This window comes from Myiozetetes cayanensis, unplaced genomic scaffold, assembly GCF_022539395.1.
Source record: "Myiozetetes cayanensis isolate MyiCay16 unplaced genomic scaffold, myiCay2020 scf9, whole genome shotgun sequence".
Lineage (NCBI taxonomy): Eukaryota > Metazoa > Chordata > Aves > Passeriformes > Tyrannidae > Myiozetetes > Myiozetetes cayanensis.
This window is the reverse complement of record NW_026088185.1, coordinates 18,889,235-18,909,321: the sequence shown is the minus strand read 5'-3', so window position 1 is coordinate 18,909,321 and position 20,087 is coordinate 18,889,235. Positions and strand designations below refer to the sequence as shown.

The 20,087-nt window shown below is 37.4% G+C and overlaps 1 protein-coding gene across 1 annotated transcript in view; it reads right to left on the bottom strand.

The window, feature by feature from the left end:
- Positions 1-19,610, bottom strand: part of LRP2 (LDL receptor related protein 2) — a 118,203-nt gene extending 98,593 nt beyond the window's left edge. The window contains exons 1-2 of the mRNA XM_050340004.1: positions 19,517-19,610; positions 1,951-2,058 (exon numbers count right to left, since the gene is read on the bottom strand). Of these exons, the coding sequence (XP_050195961.1) occupies positions 1,951-2,058; positions 19,517-19,610 (202 nt within the window). The remainder of the gene's footprint in view (positions 1-1,950; positions 2,059-19,516) is intronic.
- Between the last annotated feature and the right edge of the window lie 477 nt (positions 19,611-20,087).

The window sequence follows — 20,087 nt, the reverse complement described above, 5'->3', positions numbered from 1 at the left end:
CTGGAGACCAAGGCTCCTCTAGAATGCAGGAGTTCAGTCTCAGCTTCTGAACTGCCCTCTAGCAGAGCCCCTTTTTTTCACTTATCCATGGAGCCACGGTAGCCTCCCTAATCTCACAGCTGTCTGCTCAGCTGCTCTCACTCCACCTCAGGTGCTCTACCCCTGGTGAGAAGAAGGCCTTTCAAGACAAGCTTGTGATTCTTCCCTGTGAATTCATGAGGAAAGAGTGAGGGCCAGGTCAGAACAATCTGAATTATTGTCCCAGCTCCACCCTGTTCTTTTCAAATTGACAAAGAACAGAGAACCCGTCAAAGAAAAAGATCAAAATAAATGTTTGAAATTGTGTTACAGCTTACTCTGTCCCTAGTTAATATTCCTGGGAAGAATCATTAGCACAACACAGTCCAATAGACAGGACCCTGCCTTAACCATGTTTTTTTCTCAGGATCATGTTTTTGCAGTTGTGCAAGGTCAACTAGAAACACTTTGTGCTCATGGGATCATGTGTAAGCACAACTTCCAATGTAACCAAAGCATCAACAGAAAAAATTTGTAGATTTAGAGTTGCAAAGAACAAAATAACATTAGAGGTAAACTAATTAGAGGGATAAAATAGATCCCATACTAGACATATACTTCTTACATACTTTTTTAATTCCTGCTTTGAGAACCAAGGAATAATCTTTTAATATGATTTTAACCTCAGAGCAGTTTAAACAGTTTAAAACTATCTTGCTAGACCGGATGTGCTTTACTACCTGTGGCACATTAACATACTGTTTTTAGAAGTACAATTAACTGAAAAAAATTGAAAAGTTTAATCTTTATCTTCCTAATTTATCACATGTATTAAAATGAGAACAACTTCATGTTTATAACCATGATAAATGTAGTAAGAGTCTAGATTTTTGTTGGGTTTTTTTTTTGGGGGGGGGGTTATTTATTTTATTTTATTTTATTTATTTATTTTTCACAAAGTCAAGATGAATTTTACCCACTCCTTTTTCAAACTTTTCAGTTGCAGTTCAGAACTAAGTTGAAACATATCATGTCTAGGTGAAACAGTTAGAAAGAAAAAAAAAAACTATAGAACAACACCATTTTGTTTTGCTATTTAAAGGCATTCTTCACCCAGAACTGCACTGCTTTTTAAGAGCTAACTAAAATGCTGTGCAACAAATGAGACTGCCAAGCCATGTCAATGATCTCCAATTATTACATGGGTCAAGCAGCAAAAAAATAATACAGTGTGAAAAGAACTGACATAAATTAGTCTTTCTTACTCCCCATCAGCTGAGGGGCAAAAAGTGGCCTAACCTGTAAGTGGGCTGATAACTGCACCAACCCACAAGACCTCAAAAAACACTGAATCCAAGAAGGTAAAATGCAGGTGAGTTCCCGAAAACAGACTGTGGAAGGAAATTCTTCATCTTCACAGCTTTTCCATTTAGAGAGAATCTTTGTGTATGGATATTACGGTCCATACAGAATACAATTGTCCCTGAGCTGCTGGTGCAGCACAGCCAACTCTAGCCAGCTAAGCACAACTCTGCTTTAGGTGCAGTAGGTAGAATTTGCTTTCCAGGGCTTGAAAAATCCAAAGATTTGGAGCACAAGTGATGCTGGTATAGCTGTGTACACATGCAATATTCAGGATTACTGCAGTAATAGAATACATTTCTACATCTACTTAGAACATTACTCACAAAACGAAACCGCATTATTGGACAGTCAGATTTTTAAGAAAAGATTAAGTCATGTTAGAAGCTGAGCATTACTTGATTTTCTGACTACCAAAGCAAATAAACTCATGAAATATGACTCAAAGAGGTTCTGCAGTATCTCAAGACAATGAGGAGTTTTCTCCCTCTTCAGTATTCATTCTCGTACCCCAACTGGGATCTTATTAATCATATTACAAAAAAGTTGCTCTGTATTTGTTTCACTTACGGCAACCAGCTTCATCTGTGTCATCCGAGCAGTCTCTGGCCCCATCACACCTCCAATCTGCAGGGATACAGCGACCATTCCCACAGCGAAACTGCCCCCGCTCACAGCCTGTGGTAAAGCAGAGTAAGGAGCAGCTTAGCAGTACAAGTACATAAACACAGACTGTGAAGTTCATTCCTGTTAAACAACTGTAATCTATTCATTGCCTTGTGGCACACAAAGGAGAGAAAATGATATTACAATAATACAAAAAATATTGAAGAGTACATAGATAAAAATATCTCTATACACCCAGTCAAACAAAAAAAGTAAGTAACCATCCCTAAACATTACAGGACATTCCCAGCTAAATTGTTCAAAAATTCCAATAATTTTTATATTTGTATATTATACAAATGAAACAAAAACAGTTTTAAAAGAGGAAAATGAACCTAAACAACTCTCAGAGGAGCACCTACACTATAAAAACCTATTTAGCAGGAGTGTATCAATTTTAAATTCCCAAGCAGTATAGACTTTAAGTAAAGGAAGGGTATCATTTTGCACATTATTTCTAAGGGCTAAACATGTTAAACATTAGTGGTCTCCAAAGTTTGTGAGGATTTTAAAAAATAATAATAATCCCTTTAGCTGATGTGGAAATCTTGTTTCAGCAATAAATGCTTGAAAGTGTAGAAAGATCTCAGTTTTGTTTTGTTTTTTATTCATGTCCACATATTTAAAATCTTTTCTCTAAAGTACAAGAAAACTTGTCTTCAGTCAAGATTTGAATAACAAATAATTTTAAATAAATTAAGCTTTCAGCCATTTATGGCTGATCAAAAGCTGTCCTGCTGTCATTCCCTCCTTCTTCACCTACTAAGCATTAAGACCTGATAAAGAAGCATTCATTCCCAGGTGTAAATGCAGCTGGATCAGGCCTTTATTAGTCAACTAATGAAATCTCCAGTCCCATAGGAAAGAGAAAAGGCACTGTTTATGGCCTTTCATTGTGACTACGGCCTCATAAAAAGGGAGTGAACAGTTTTATAGTTCCCAAAACAATGAGCTATAACATAATTAGGTTCAACAGCGCTCTGTTTCATGTTAATCTGTTGTCAGCACCTCAGAGAAGGGAACACTGAAAAAAACTGAGGTAGTAGCAAAGTCCAACTTTGAAGAAAAAAAGTCCTGTTTCCTGATTTAATTAATAGCCATAAGATAAAACTACATCTTTCAATCATTCTGAGTGATTTGTCCAGAGAAGATAACCTCAGTATATATAAAGCACAACCACCTACTTCATGAATTCATGATGACATAAATAACACGCTACCCTAACTTTCATGTAAAACCAGGCATATCAACACTGTCACATAAACACAGTTAAGTGATGTATTCCTTAGGGATATAGGCAAGCTACTTTATGCAAGGAATGTTCAAATCTGATTGTCTGGTAGTGACATCCTGATTTATAATGTATCCTGCAAATGGTCAAAAATTTCACTTGGATAAATGGTGGTACGGAGTGGTACAGAAGTATGTTCACCCAAATACCTTCTATAGACTAATGCATGATGGTGGTTGGTGGTGCAGGTCTGGGGTTGGTGGTGCAGGTCTCTTATCAACTACCTTTAAAACACAACAACCTCCCTTGCAAAAATGCCCTGAAGGAATGTACAAGTTCACTCTGGAATCCCAGGCCCTCTCCCTGAATTTTGCCCTACAAAGCAATATTTTCATATGAGATTAGCAGTTAAAGCTCTAATAAACACAACACATAAACCACCATTTATCAATTGCAATTACTAAGCAAAGCAAACACTAAATCTGTTTGTATATTTAATATATTGTTGTTTTCAAAAGTACTGGAATATTCGTAGTCACTTACTTAAGAAGAAGTTACAACAAAGAATTAAATCTGCATCCACATGATTAGATTTTTTAATTAAACAGATGCCTATAAGCATTCAATGTGTAATTTGTACATTATTTCTAAATAATAATTAGCTAAAAAAATTTCAAGCACCATGTACAATATTAGCAATTTATTTTGCCTATCTTTTATCAAGTTCCTATAGTTAAACATACCTTTCTAGTGATTAAAATGAGAAGATAACACTGATAAACTTTTTAAAAAGCATTATAAACACAGCACTCTTTGTACAGTATGAGAAATGATAAGTGAATGTTAACACAAAACCTGAGAATCACACAGTTCTGCTACATTCTGTAATACTTTGCAGAATCATAGTTGAAGTTGCTCCTACATACAGTAAGCACTGTATCAATGTCCACTTATACAATTCTTCAGCAGAACTGTTATAACTCACTTAATTATGGCATCAGGCTTTACTATGTTATCTTCTATGCTTACTTATAACTGAAGGCAAAGAGCTCTGAAACACCTATAAAAATATGAAAGACTGATACTTCACTTACCACTGTTCTATATTATCTTTAGAACAAAGAAAATGACATAGCAGACAATTGTGTAAATTCATTAAAGAGACAATCTTTGAAAACAAAGAATATGAAAGAAGTAAAAATATCCAGGGCACTTCTTACAAAGGTTCTAAAAAGCTTGTGTTTCAACTGTGATCAAAAACAATCCCAACTTTGATAAAGGAGAAAGTAATCAGGGGAAGAATGCATGATTACAAAATCACTCCTACAAATACCCAGGAGAAATACCCAGAATGAAAGAAAAATAACCATGTCAGCAATAAGCAGGTTTGGTATATGCTGTGCAATGTGAGCCTGCAGCACCTGGGTTTCAGCAAGAGTGGGGACTGTCAGAAGACAAGGGATATTGCTTTGTGTATTGACATTATTTGAAACCTCAATTCACTCAAGATTTAGTCATTAGTAATTTTTTTGAAAGATTTCCTTTTAATAAGAATTTTTGTGGGGTTTTTTTTAATGGTAAGACAGCTCATTAATCAGTCAGATATAGACAAAAATTAATACTAATGATCTAATTTACATAGAAATTCAGATTTACTCTGACAAATGCTGATAAAACCAGACACTTTCAAAAAAGGCAAACAATCCTGTTAGCAAGATTGCTGGAGGAAATAACCCTTAAGTTTAGAAACAAGAAATAAAATAATCAGTCTTCACTGTCATGCTTAAAATTTGGTAATAGAAAAGATTTTGAGTGACTTTTGAAAGTTTGAATTTCAGAAATGATTGAATTTTTGATGTTGCTCTACTATTACCATAATTCAGTTTTAGTCTGACTGTGATTAAAGCACTAGTAAAATACAGGCTAAAATGCATGGCAGACTTCAGGAATCACACCAGAAGATATATATGAAAAAGAATCTCTGGTCATTAACAAAAATAATTTGGAAAGGTAAGATCTGTTTCAACTGCTCAATATTCAGGAAGACACCAAGGCTATTAAAAATATATGATATAATCTTTTATATAAACCAGTCAAATACTGAAAAATGCAAACCAAAGATCAGATGCATCAGTGGAAAAGTATAGCCCAAAGCCCTATTTCTGAACTTTTTCCTACACTTACTTTCTTTGGGCTTTATGCTAACTTCGTTACTAGACTTTCCATTGTTCTCTGTGTCTGGGATTCTCCTGTAAGAGATTCGGAGTGGATGTTTAAGATTCAGAAGTTGCTCAGGTAAAATAAGAAGTCTTACATTACTGGCTCTGGGAAAGCTGTTTGAACAAAAATTATGTCAGGTATTCATTTTTCACTGGAATAAAGTAACACGATAGCAATTTTGCCAGAGCAAAGATTGAACAAAACACAAACTAAATAAAATTCCTTTTATTAAAAGTAAATGCATCTTTTACCAAAGGAAATAATGCAATACAAGCATTATTCACCTTCTGTTCTACAACAATTGCTGCTCGCATATGAATGAAGTATCCTATGGCAAACCACTGCCTAAGACAAACCCCCCTGCCATTGGAGGACGACATCAACCTTTACAACACTAATCAATGTTACTCAATGTCAGGGGGAACTCCAAGTCACAGGGAACTCCAGCATAAGAGAGAGGTTAATAGCTTCACACATTTCACAGCACAATGCTCTAACCCATAGGGTGACAGTCTTCGATAGGAAGGCAGTCCACTGTACCCTCTCAGCCTTCACTGGGCTTCATTTGTACCAATGTTTCTGTAGAAATATTTAGTTTGAGAATTAAATCTTAAATTCAATCATCTTGAATCAAACCCAGAATGTTATGTTTGACTTATAGTAGAAACCAATACAGCCTTATTCTCTGCCAATCTGCATTACTTTAGACTCTTTGCAGTTCCTTCCTGAACAGTTCTAGTCCTTTCCATTCTTTTCACACTTTTTCTACCTGCCCATTCAACCCTAAAGTCCCTCACACTTTTAACTCTGACTACAAATCTCTTGAATTACATTTGTCATCCACAGATTAAGGGTCATGACTGTTCATTCTGACTACACAGAATAGGCTAAACCCCCTCATTCCTGCTCCCTTCCCTGTACTCACAATACCTTTGAGAACTTCTAACACTTCTTTAACAGTTAAGCCTGAATGAAGAATTTAAAGTAATGAGGAATGTATTAAGCCCAGGGTAGATTGTACCACTCTCAAACTGTCCGCTCAAAAATCAAACTTACACTGCTGCAATTACTTTACACTTCAGGAATCAACTCCCTCAACAGATTTTTTTTTTTTTTTTTTTTAATTTAAAAGAGTAATGTTCTTCAAGGCAGTATTTTTTCAACTGAACAGTTCCACTTTTAATACATCTTCAGGTTTTCAATAAGTAAATGCAAACGAACTGTGCATTACAAACCTCTTCCATATAAAATTCACAAAAATAAAAGCAAAGTGAGAAAAATAAGTGACAAGCTCTCTTCTCTCCCTTTCTGTCTTCCAGCTGAGGGTATTCTCTGTTCCCATTCGGCCCCCAAACAGAGCAGCCCATTCCAGTGGCCTCGCAGGTAAAAGAATCCTGGAGAATCACCCTCCATACTCTTTCATATCAGATTTTTGCCTTGCTTAATTACATGCCAAACAGCACAAGTGTTTGGAATGCTCAGGGAGGGGAAGCTGAATCTCTGTAAATTCCACCTCTGTTCCCCCACACTATTGAAGAAAGAAGTAAAACCCATAGTTTAGGAAAAACTTTAGCTTATTATTATATAATATCCTATGATACTGAAAAGCAGTATTCTGCTAGCAATTACAATAGGCAAATGAACAAGTATTATTTAAAATGTAAGGAAAAATAGTCTGATAAAATTATGCTAAATTTCTTATACCTTGAGACAATATTTAACTTTCAGTCTTTCTACACTCTTCAAACTTCATTATATTTAATATACAAACTATTCAGATTTACAAAAAACAGACCACATAAGCACTTATAGCTATTACAAAAAGCAGTAGAATATTTATCTGCAGTCTTCAAGACCTTGCAACACAAAATGTCTTTTGTATTATGTGTCTCTAAACTAGATTATACTAGAGAAACAATTTTAACTGACAATATCAATAGAAAGGCAGTACAAATGTGTGTCTGCACCCACTTCACATGCCTGCAAGATCTTTGTATACAGATCAATAGGCAGACAGGAGACTAGTCAAGGGAAAATCTATAGCAGAATACCTGCAGTGGCAGAGAGAAAGAAATACAATATTAATAGGGAAGTGTAGGATTTATTTTATTGAATTATTATCCAATTACATATAACGAGATTATTAGTAGTAAAAGAGTATCTGCAGGCTCAGCAGTTGATCAAGAACTCTTTGTGCCTTGCGTGCTGTACAATGATGTCACAAAAAGCAGGGCCATACCCAGACATTTTGCAGCATAAAGACGACAGACTCTTGAACTCACCTGAGTGACCTGATGCCAAGGGGCCAAAGGGCCCTGTTCTTCCTCTCACCAACACACAGTCGTGTTCTATTGTCCCTCCCTTAGCACTCAGGAAGGCACAGTACATGAGAGGCACGCTCCATTTTGCTGGTGCTATTATTAGATAGCACAAGAAACAGGGCACATTTCAGATTATTTGGGGGTGGGAGTCAGGGGGCAGTGGCGGAAATGACGAAGGACAGAACTTGGAACAACAGATCCAGTTCTTCACTGACATTAGCTAGACTTAGTTTAGAGTAAACCACATTCTGTGCTCAGCAGAATGACAGGTATCAGAAGCTGTAATAGACAGGTTCTACTCTGATAGGCAAGATGCAATACCTACATTTAAAATTTTTACTCACTGATTTATAATAAAAAGCACCTTAAAATTCAAGACCGAAAGTGAAAATGTTGTCTTTCAATATGGACTTAGAAATAACACGTTTCATTGCAGCATCAGCAGATTTATATGGTTTCCCTTTACTTGCCAAGCAGCAAAAAAACCCAGCAAAATCTACATTTTAATCTATGCTTTGTGTCTGCATATTGCACATACAGACACTTGTCAATTAAAGCCATTGTTAAAACTAAAGCATCAAGTCTCATTTTAGTAATGCTCACATGCAAAATCTTTCATAAAAATACTTAAAATTAGTGTACTCTAAGTGAAACTATTTGGTTTTAGTTAATACAGTTATAAAAGGCCTATAGATTAATTTCTGCTAATGCCTCAACATAAATCCAAGAATTAAAGAAATTCAGGATTTTAATCTACTGAAACTAAGCAGGAAAGCTTTCCTGCAAAGAAAAGAGTCCAAGTCTCCTGTAGACAACAAGTTCAAAGGAATGACACTGTAAATGCCTCCTAGCAACGTTAAAGATATCCATAATCCTCATACTCTCTACCTTACTTCAGCTTTATTAATTGAAAAAGCAACAACTGCAAACAGCCTGATAAAAATAGATACGGTTTATTAATTATTTTTTTTTTAAATCTACTCAATTTTTTTTCAAGTATAAGCCTGAACTAATAATAAAGAGAAAATGCTTCTAATTTTTTAGAAGATCTCTTAGGGGAAAAAAAATCTCTGTTTTACTTTTTTTTTCTTAAAACTCTGGTCCTCTGATCAAAATAAGTGTGGTTTCTACATTATCTCTTTAAAACCAATCATTCTGTAAAAAGTAAAAGATATTTAATATTTTAAATTATTTACACTGATCATAGAAGTAAAAACAACAAACTTCCTAAATTTAAAACCATTAGAGTTTATTTATCATACATGCTCACAAACAGCACATATTCATACTACGTATCTTTTACATCACACAGTACTATAAGCAAGTTAATAAAAAATAAGGTTCTTTATAATCATGCTTCAATTCACACACTTTTTTAAAGCAAAAACTAAACTATTACTATCTCCTTAGTCCTAGAACAAGGCAGGAATGAGAAATAATCCCTTTAAGCAAGGGCTAATTCTAATAGACAGGAGGTGATACTCCTTTCTACTGATAAAGTAAACATTCCTTATATAGAAGAGACCAGGTTCCTTCTTCCATTTAACTCACTGTCAAATTTCTTGTACTTCAGTGATAACTCAGGATCAGGTATTAATTTTTGTTGGACACTTTCTTTAATCTCAACTTTATATAAGTATTTTCCAGGATGAGACTAACAAAAACTACTTGTACTCCCTTCTTAGAGAATTTAGTAAAAGCATGTATGGCCAAATTCAAGAGAACCGGTACCTGCAGCAGCCTTCTCAATACAAAAATGTACTTCAGACACATTACGTGTAAAGAACACGTTCTGCACTAAATTGGATAACCTCAGCCAGTTGTCTTGGCATTAGGTGTCTTAATCCACAGAAATCAGTTGTGATTGTGTTGGCTGCATAAGTGAAGCCAGCCCTGTGATCTCTAGGGAAGCATACACTGTAGGAGATCTCCTAAATCTCAGAAGCTCCTTTTTCATGAATGGCACATTAAATATGCAAAAATCTGTTCTAATTGATGAAATGACATAAAAAGGAAGAAGAACAAGCAAACACAGTAGAAATAAAGACACCCTCAGTCACTCACAGAAGGAAGCATCCCAAGCATTTTCATAAGAATGAATCTTGCTAATGGCCCCAAGGCTGCTGTAGAATAACAATTGGGCAACAGAAGGCGGGGGAATATGACCAAACAAGGAAAATCTTCAAGACTAGGAAGTATTTACAACTACAGTGCGTGGAAATAGGGAAAAAAGTGCTTAAACAACTTAAAGAGAATATGTACAGTGCATATCACTAAGAAAGTCCAAAAGAGGCACACATAACAAGCTTCTCAGGAAGCTCTACTCATTTTGAGAGCTGTACTGGTTTTAAGTAAATTTTCCAACCAGTTTGCTGTTTTTTCTCAAAATTAGACCCCATGCTGTGATGAGGACCTGCATTCAATTCAGTCATGCACTCCTGAAATCTGATGAGTCATTGTAGCACTAGGAATTCGCCTCAGTAAGAACCTTCCAATGCAGTTTATGACAGCAAAATTGTGTAGTTTTTTGTATTTCTTTTATTTACCATTGCTAGAATGAAAACTGCTATGCAACATATAACACTTTGCCAAATCATAAGCCTTACTGTAATATTATATCACGAGTTATTCGATGAAAAATGAAACTTGTCATGCAAAAAATAAACCACCTTCCTTTACAGACAATAAACCACAGTAAGCACATAAAATGAAAGCTATTTCTGTTTCCCCACCACAGAACACATCCACAACAAAATTCTTTACCATCATATTAGTAGGATTCTAGATTTAAAAAAAAAAAGACAATTTAAGCTGTGTCCCAAAGCTTTACAGGGCACTAGTCATTATTTTGCACTTCAAAAATTGCGACTGTTACTTGTTGCAAACTAAACATGTGAGAACATTTTCAATAAAGCAGAACTGATGTTTCAGTACAGTAAACAGATAAACTACATGCCACAAGAATCTAGTGTGCCTAGACAGACATTCTAATGCTGCTTACTACTGCCCATGACATTGGGAACTACACATATTTCTTTGGATGCATTGTCACTTCACATTCTCCCTTATACAGCAGTGACTCTGTTTCAGCTCACAGCTAATGGCTGATCACTCCTTATCAAGCTTCCTAAAAAGGAAATTCCATATGCTAAGGCAGGCCTGAGTAAATGAGCAATCACAGAATTACAGAATGGTTTGGGTTGGAAGGGACATTAAAGATCATCTAGTTCCAAACCCCCTGTCAGGATCACCTGAACTGAAACAACACTCCTGTCCAATATGCTCACATAAAATGCAGCTTTATCTTAATGGACCTGAAAATGAACAGCAATAATTAAACAATCCTTTGCCTATTTAATTTCTAAGTGTAGTATATTTTCTTGATAGTTTTCTATTTAAAAATAAAAATCCTTTTACACAAATAGTAATACTAATGAGTGTGTCACATCAAAAAGACAAAATCCTAGCATTCATCAGAGCAGGATAGATGCAAGAAATACCATCTCCCACTGAAACATTAGTCTTCCTGTCAACCCCAATAGAAGCATTTTAGTTAGATCTTCCCTAACCATCCAAACTCTCTGTCAGATTTACTCATCCATTTGGATTTTTTTAAGGATGCTTGATTCTGCTGTTACTTCCCTTCATTGGTGGCTGCTAGGCATAATACTTTCAAGTAATTGCCTTAATTATATTAGCTAGCTATGCTAAGCAGCGTTCCAGGCACAGAGGTGAATAGTAGGGAAGAACTGCTCTAGCTTGTGTAGTTCCATAAGCCCTACTCTTGCCACGTCCCTGGAAACACAAGAACATCCAAATACTGCACACTGTGTACTGCCCACTATGTCCTTACATCCAGAAGGAAGCACACAAAACAACAGGAAAGGTTGTCTCCCAAGTATGGCAGTGGTAGCACACAACGTTTAAAAAACATTGCTCAAAGAACTGCAGGCATTTGCCTACAGGCCTGCAGACTTGAAATTGTGATCCCTTCCTCATAGCAATAGTTTTCCACCAGTCTTTCACAACTCCTGCTAGAAGACTGCAACCACACCTGTTATATTCCTGGCCAGAGAGTCAGTGTCTCCATACAGAATGTTTAATGATGAGATTTTTCGTTTATCAGGGTGATCATTTGGGTCTCTCTCTTCCTCTACAGCCTTATGGCATTTCTTAGGATTAAGTCTCCTATTAATAATAATGGCCAGTCTTCGCGAGCGAAGATCCGGGGAAGGTCTTTCCACCTTCCAGCCTGCGCATTGGATTTTTTAGGTGAGACACAGTGTGCGCGGAACTGAGCCCACCCTTTAATCCTAAGGTTCATCTGCCGGGGCCAAGCGAGCTTGGACGGTGGCAGCGAGGTCCTTAGGACGTAGGTGGGTTGCCTTTAAGGGCTAACGAGCCCCACCTGCCCGGGAGTGGCCCTGACCGGGAATCGAACCCGGGTCTCCACGGTGATAGCGCGGCGCCTTTACCATTAGACCACCAGGGGCTCCCAAGTCTCCTGTTAGAAGAAGTTAAATAGGCCAACAAGTTTAAAAGTACTGCACTCACTTTCAACAAGGCTTTTATGTGTGTTCTGTGGGTGTCTTCATACAGAAAAGTAAAAACTGCGAAGATAATACAAACAGCTCAAATATTCTTATGGATGACACCACAGACTTTGTCACTCATTTCAGACATAAACTAGAGGTTGTTACTTCATATGAAATGGTTTAAAAAACTACCAGGCCTTGCAGTAGTAAAAGTTATTTTTAATAACACAGCTATAAAAGGCCAACAAAAACTGCAGCAGTATTCCATGTGCTTGATTATTGTCCAGTTCATTTATTGCATTGCAGGTTGAGAACAGCCCTACAATCCTGCTCAAAAGGGAACACGTGAGCAGTCCCACTCAAGTCAAGCCACCTGTTTACACCAGACAACTTCACGAAAGGGTTTCTGGCAGCACTAACACTGGTTCATTACAGCTCTGATGGACCACTCTTGTTACCAGCACGCCAGCCAAGCATTGCCTTTAAGCTTTTAGCAGTAGCATTAGGCAGTGGTTGCATGGCCACTGACTTAGCACAGGAAACCAGAGTGTCTCCTTCTCTTCCTCTTTCCAACATCTCTCTTTCTTGCACTTGCATTCTCCTTCTTACTCTTTCTTTTCCAAACTCCAGAAACTACCCTCCTACTACTACCTGCATGTTGCTCAAAATCACTAAGCCAGCAGGAAAGCATCTAATTCCCTAGGCTTGGTTTTAGTTTTCTAAGTGAAAACCTCAGAGAAGCTCTGATGAGCAGTGGCATGCTAGCACAAAGCACACACCAACAACTCTAGGCTGGCAGCAACCTGGGCACGGGACATTGGACAAGAGAGGGAAGGAGAGTGGAGCATCCTACTTCCATCAGCACTGAACTGTTCACTTGGCTTATCATCTTCTCAGAACTGTGCCCTTAGATGGCAAGGTATGACAAGGGTTTGATCAGATCTAAATGGGGTCTCCCACTGCTATTGAATGAAAGGAAGTTTATGTAGCAAATTTTGCCCCCATTCTATGGGGCAAATCTGAGGAGCATTACTGAAGTATGTCTCTACTCCAGTTCTGCAGGTCTTATACATCCTCAAAATAAACTAAACCTCCTATGGTACCTTTATCTGAGTTGATAAATGTGCACCATGGTTTATAAAGATAAAAACCATTACCTAGATTCTAAATACATCAATGAATGTATCAGTTCCTAGGATATCTTATGGACTATGCCTTTCTTTTTTAGAGAGATGACACAGAAGACAACGAAACCCCCAGTCGTCTTGCTCCACAAAAGAATGACCCTGCAATCCCCATCAAAGGCAGTCCCAGTTGGAATGGACCCCCATTCTCTGACTCAGCTCAGCAGGGTGTAGTATCATGACCTGCTTGTGCAAGAAAATAATTGGGCAGACACACTGCTGCTGTAAACAGTGCCCTTTTGCTGAAGATCTGACTTCTTGATTGTAAAACAAAGGCAACTTATTCATGTTAAAAATATAAAATAGAACAGGTCATAGAAGTAGGACCATTTCAGTCAACTCTTATATGTCATTTCATTAATCCAAAACAAAACTTGTAACAGTGATCCTTGATCTCTAATCCACTTTAAGCATTGCAAAACAAAGAAAACATTAAAAGCCTTGAAACCAACAGTAAAAGCTTAAGGAATCCACTAAAGGCTATCCATTCCATTAGACATTTCTATGCATACTCATAAAACTTCATTTTCTTAAACCGTTCTAAAAGTGTACTGAGACAAGGAAGCAAAAAGCAGTTAATAAAATTAACATTATCATAACAAAGTGGACTTCAAAATTGATCTAAAACAATACCAAGCTTTTAAAAGAGAAGTTTAGTCTTCCTGAATCCTATTTTCTATGTCTTAGACCAGTACAAGGTAGGGTAGTTTCTTTGAAATTAAAGGAGTCACACTGAGTTGACTCACAAGAAACCTTATTATTCCTTCAACTAGAAACAACTCAAGTAATTTTAAGAATAACGTATTGTTATGAAATTATATAAAGAAGCACTTTAATTTGAAATAATTTCAAAAGCATTTTTGTCCTTTATCTGCCACATTCAGTATAAGCTACTAAAAAGAAACTGACAAATTGTCTGATTATCATCACTGATTAGCCACAGTGGAATAAAAACATCCACTTCTCTTTAAATAGATGTCAACCTGTCAATCATTAATTAGAAGGGAGCTTTAGCATCAACAATGACAACTTCTAGAAAGTGTAATTTCTTTTGAAGTATCCAAACTCCTATATGGTTCCAGTACATTTTAAGTAGAGCTCTGGAAAAGGAGATATAACTCCAGCTTAAAAAAGTGATAGTACAATATGATTCAAGTTACATATTTGTCTATCTGAAAAGTTATCACAACCTCTCAGATCTAAAAATAAGTATTGTAGGAAGACTAAACAGATTTTGATCCAATATTCCTAAAGATAAATTGAACTTCCTCTACAAGGTACCTGCTTACAGCTCAATTAAAAATAAGAGTATTCAGATTTTTAAAAAATATATATATTAATAGAAAAACCTCCAGGTTCAGTGCTAAAGAACGAGAAGCTAAAAAAAACCAAATACCACTAGATTTTGATCTGGCAATAACCTAAGAGTGCAAAAAGGTATATGGAAGGGAAAGGCTCCAAATAGTGACCAATTTCATGTCAATCCAGGAAGCCCAAAAGGAAAAGAATTAAAAGGCTATAATGAAAGTGCATTCTACCTTTCCCCCAAATGAATCTTTGCTCATTTCCTGCAAAACACATGGCAAGTAAATCTGGATTAAAGTAGGATTTCATTGCTCAAATTTCCAATCAGCTCAATATATGAAAGGAGGTTTTGGTTTGTCTTACAGTGAAATAGAAGCATCATACACATCATACATTTATCTTAGTTAAAATCTCCTTAGAAGTTCTGTATCTATTTGTCTTCACTCCTGTAAGCTTAATTATTTACTGTAATCCTAGCATTTGGCATAGAACCTAAATCTAACCAGGTGTCATCCAATTACTGCTTTCAATTTTTAACTAAAATTCTGTGGTTTGCTCCATTCTTTGCTTTAGCTGATTACTTCGCAAATACCTGATATGCTTCACTGAACAGAATACAGAAAAAGGGTAAATTATTAAGAAAATTCAAGAGATGTACTACAAGTGAGCTATTCATTAAAAGGAATCAAAAAAAAACCACCCCAAACCTGTTAGTACAGAGAAATACTCATGAATTAAAATGTGATAAGACTATAACATGTTTCACTGGTAGGTACTTTTAAACTGTCAGACCTCAAGAAATAAACCAGTTTAGAACCAGGTAGATGGACACTCAGTGGGATTTTTGATTTTGTGTGAGAACATCTCTGAGGCAAACCAAGAAAATTGCACTAGTGCAGGATTATGAACACTGCAGCCCTCAGGTCATGCACAATACCCATTCAAGTGTATGATTGCATTGCTATATTCATTTTTCTTGCCATCTTTTCTCCCTGCTCATTATTTCCAAATCCTCAGTCCCCAAGGAAAGTCTCACTCAAGGTCTTCAAACACTAGGTCTTGGCAGGGATGGAATCTTACAGACAGGCTTCTCTGTCATGTAAACGTGCTCAGTGCTGTAAAAGGAAGTATGAATGCTGACTCTGGCTTGTCGCCTACAGCAACGTCACTGTACATCATCCTACAGACAATTTAAATAGATTTGAGAGAAGGCAATGTCTAAAAACCACTGAATTATTAATTTGGAGATTGAACTATTACAATTCCTGATGGAAAAGTATGTTTCTTCATGCCATTCTAGAAAGAGCTGCTGTATCTCTTCTCTGCTCGGTCTTATCATACCTATTCCTTTCTGGCCTGTCCAACTTCGTGCAAACATTCACTGTGTGAGACATCACATCATGTGCATTCATTCTCAGAATAGCCTTCATTCTCAGACTAACAGAGACCTTATAACGGTAACAAATTTTACTTATATTGGCCTGGGATGCATTAAGCTGATGATTTATCATTGCAGAGACTTAGGATGCAAATCAAATTTGATGCACTAGCTTTTATGTTACAGCAAAGTTTCTGGACAAATCACATTTTGCCAGGATGCAAACAGAACAGCTAATCAGCTTTCCTAAAATAAAAGAAAACAAGCAAACAAACAAACAAACAAGAAAAAATCTACAACAGTAACCTTAAAAAAAAAATCAGTAAATATGAGTTATTGAAAAGAGAAGTTAAAAAATAAGTACTAGAAGTCAACCTAGCTGCGATCTTCCAGCCTATTAATAGAGAATGTACAATTCAAAAAAATTTGCATATATGTAGTGAGAAAGACCTTTAATGGAAATGCTTGCACTTCCAATTGCATTTTCCAGAATTTGAAAGTTTCCATGATTATGATTATGAGCATGGAAAATCCACAGCATGGCTAAGCAATCACTGATCTCACACAATTCAAAGCAAAGTGAATTTGTCATCTATGATTCTGTACATGAAGTGTGCTAAAGAAATAAAAAGATCCTCAGAAGTATCCACCAGAAAGAGAGGAGATGCAAACAGCAATCTAAAGACTGTAAACTACACAATAAAGTGGAATCCTGGCCTTTACATAGCAAGTTGGTGTTTTGCAATAAATTACAGCAATGCCAGAATTTCAGTGTAAGTACATGCAGGTCTGGAAAAGCACTAATTTAACAGAATTTGTGACAAAAATTAATACCAATGTCATTGATTAAATAATTCATATTATTATAATTCTAATACATTTATTTTCTGGAAGATTTACATCATCTCAGTTGAAAGCAGGTCATCAGGACCTAAGGGACACCAAAAAGCAATGAACAAAATTTAAGTAATCTGAATTATATAGGTTATAGAAATACTAACTATATTAATTTGTGAAGAATGCTATTCATACTTTGTGTCTAGAAAGAAAGCTTTTAATAGAGAAAAGCAGATTTCTATTAATGAATTAGATATTATTATATATATATTAATGATTTTATAAAGAAATTAAAATAATAGCTCCTCTGATCTTCAACCATTAAGAACAACAACAAAAAAATTCAAACACAGGTACTAAATCCTCATCAAAAAAAAGTACAGCAGGCCTTCCATGTTAGACAAGGCGAGCCCAGTAACAGACCCTATGTAGAATATTGCATGAGTATGGAGATCTGACATGCTTTGCAGTAACATTAAAGAACTCATTGTTCAAATGTGAAGTTGCCCTAATGATCTCATTTGCTCTCTGCAAATCTGCTGAGCTACAACATCCATCTATTTTCTGTAATTTATGACTATGAGTGTGAAGCACTTTGATATTCCTCAAAACAAACAATAACCATAGTCCTGTGATGCTCCTGCTTGACACTACCTCCACTTAACCAGTTTTTGAGATTCCAGAAGTCATTTTTTCTGAGAACAATTACCCCACAGGCAACAAGACTTCTAAAGGTTGCAGAACCAGACCCTGCACTACTAGCAATTATGAGAAGCAGCATTTTTATTCAGTTTATAAGCTGTATGTTCAATTCCAGTAAAACCAGAATTAGATAAATCAAGAAAAAGTACTGTAATTTATACTGCTTCATTTGAACAGTTATTCTACTGTGACGGTAGGGGGAGGGGACGGAGGAACAGGGAGACACCACGAAAGTAAAAAACTTCTGTACTTCCACTACCTACGGATACTAGTTCAAATCTTCTCTCTACTTATTCTGTCATATCATTTACCAGACACGTCCTGAACAATCACAAGGAACTGTAGAGAAAAGAAATAAAGTTCTAATCTGCACTGCAGCTTCCATTCTATCCAATGTAAAATAATAGCGCATAGGATTAACTCTGCCCAGTGTGACCTCCTTGGCCAGAGTTTTTGCAGGTCTCCTGCTGCACATTAGCTATCTCTTATTTCCCTGCTCATAAGTGGGAGCTGCTAGCAGCAGTTGCAGAATAATTACTTAGTTGATTCTGTCTAAGGAGCTTAAACTAAGAGTTGAGCAAAGAAAGCAGATTAACAATTTGAACACACACGTAACACACAGAGACACAGAGAACTAGCAGGACTGCAGGTCAATACACGGGGTGGAGGAAATGCACTTCAGCCACTCTTGCTCCAACAAGACAGGCTTGATTTGCACTGCAAGGCAATTAAACTGCGGGAAGAAGGGGAAGGTAGGAAGATAGGCTGCAGTCACAGGCCGGAGAGAGGACTTGGGGACACAGCTACTCCATCCCTAGCAGCCAGATTAGTACCAGAGGAGCAGCACTCAGCCTGCTCTGCCCGTCACATGCTCCTCGATGTCGCCTAGCAACAGTAAAGCCCAGAGAAAAAGTTCTCCCTCTCTCAACTTCAAATCTGCGTCTGAGACCGACTGAGGGGAGCTTATTGTGCTCCAGACTAAGCATCTGTTTCTTTCTTACAGCCTTCTGTAAATGACTGCATATACCACACGTACACAAGCGTGTCCATGCATAACCCGCCCCCCATCCCCCGGCCCAACCTGTCTACGTGCAAGTGCCGCAGCCTGTGCACTCATCAAAAACAACTCTAGGTACAACTTCAGTGGTCACCAAACCAGCTCTTGGAATGCAGGTGAACTCTGCTCTGCAAAATCACCCATACTCCACTAGCAAGAAGGGCACAAAGATCACAAGGAAAAAATGCAAGAAGTCTGGGGTGGGGGTTTTTTGTCTTATCCACAGCCAGTAAACAGTACTCGCTACAGGAAAAGCTGCCCGCTTGCATCTCTGTAAAACTGTGAGTTTAGACAGCGGAGTTGCAATGTCTGAGCTGTTCCTCCAAACTTAGCCACATTTGTGTGTTGCTGTCTAGTATAATAAGAAAAAAAAAAAAAAAAAGTTTGTACAAACCAGAAAAACCTTCAGAGAAAGCATCCTGGGATAATTTAAAATCAAGATGAAGTGAAGGTAAAGACCCGGTGGTGTTTGTGGTATTCTTAAGGTGCTGCTTCCTTTTCCACAACAGAAACCGACTCCATCAAATGACTCTTGGAAAGAGCCAGCTGTCTCCCCTAGCTATTAGAAAGAACTCCTTGAATCAGCGCCCATTAACCCTCTATTTTCAGGCACGGTTTTTTTTCTCATAGAAGTCCCCAGAGAGGAATGTGCTCTTGCGGTGCAAGTCCCATTCCGGAGAATCTGGAGCACAGCGCTTACCTTGGCAACTGCCCCGCATTATGCATGCAGCGAACAGTATGAGCAGTTTGCAAGCAGTTGCTGCTCTTCCATCCATCCGATGGCGAGGTCCCATCTGGGCTGGGATGCTCCAGCTTCCTCAGAAGCTGGCTCCTCGACTCCGGGGTGCTGATGTGCACAGCAGCAGCACAAGGAGCCTGGTGTCTTTTTCTTATCCCGCTAGTTCCAGGAGAAAGGCGTGTTCGCCTGTTGAGACATCGCGTTTTCTATAAACTCCCACCCTCCAGACATTGGATAAAGCTCTTTATACCCGGCGGCCCCGGAACTAGCATGAGGGAATCAGGCACTGCTCCAGGCCCTGCAGCTACAGGCTGCCTCTGCCCCTCCTTCCACACTTTGCAGGATAGGCAAGATGCTTCCAAGTCCCTGCACTTTGCGGACTTTGTATCAGAGTCCATTGGTGCTACACTGTATTTTGAGTACTCAGGTAGTTTGAGTAGATCGGGGAATTGCAGATGGCAAGTAAAATACGTCCCAGGTTTTAGTGTCCCAAAGACGTGCTCCAAATAAGAAAAGTAGTTTTGATAACTAT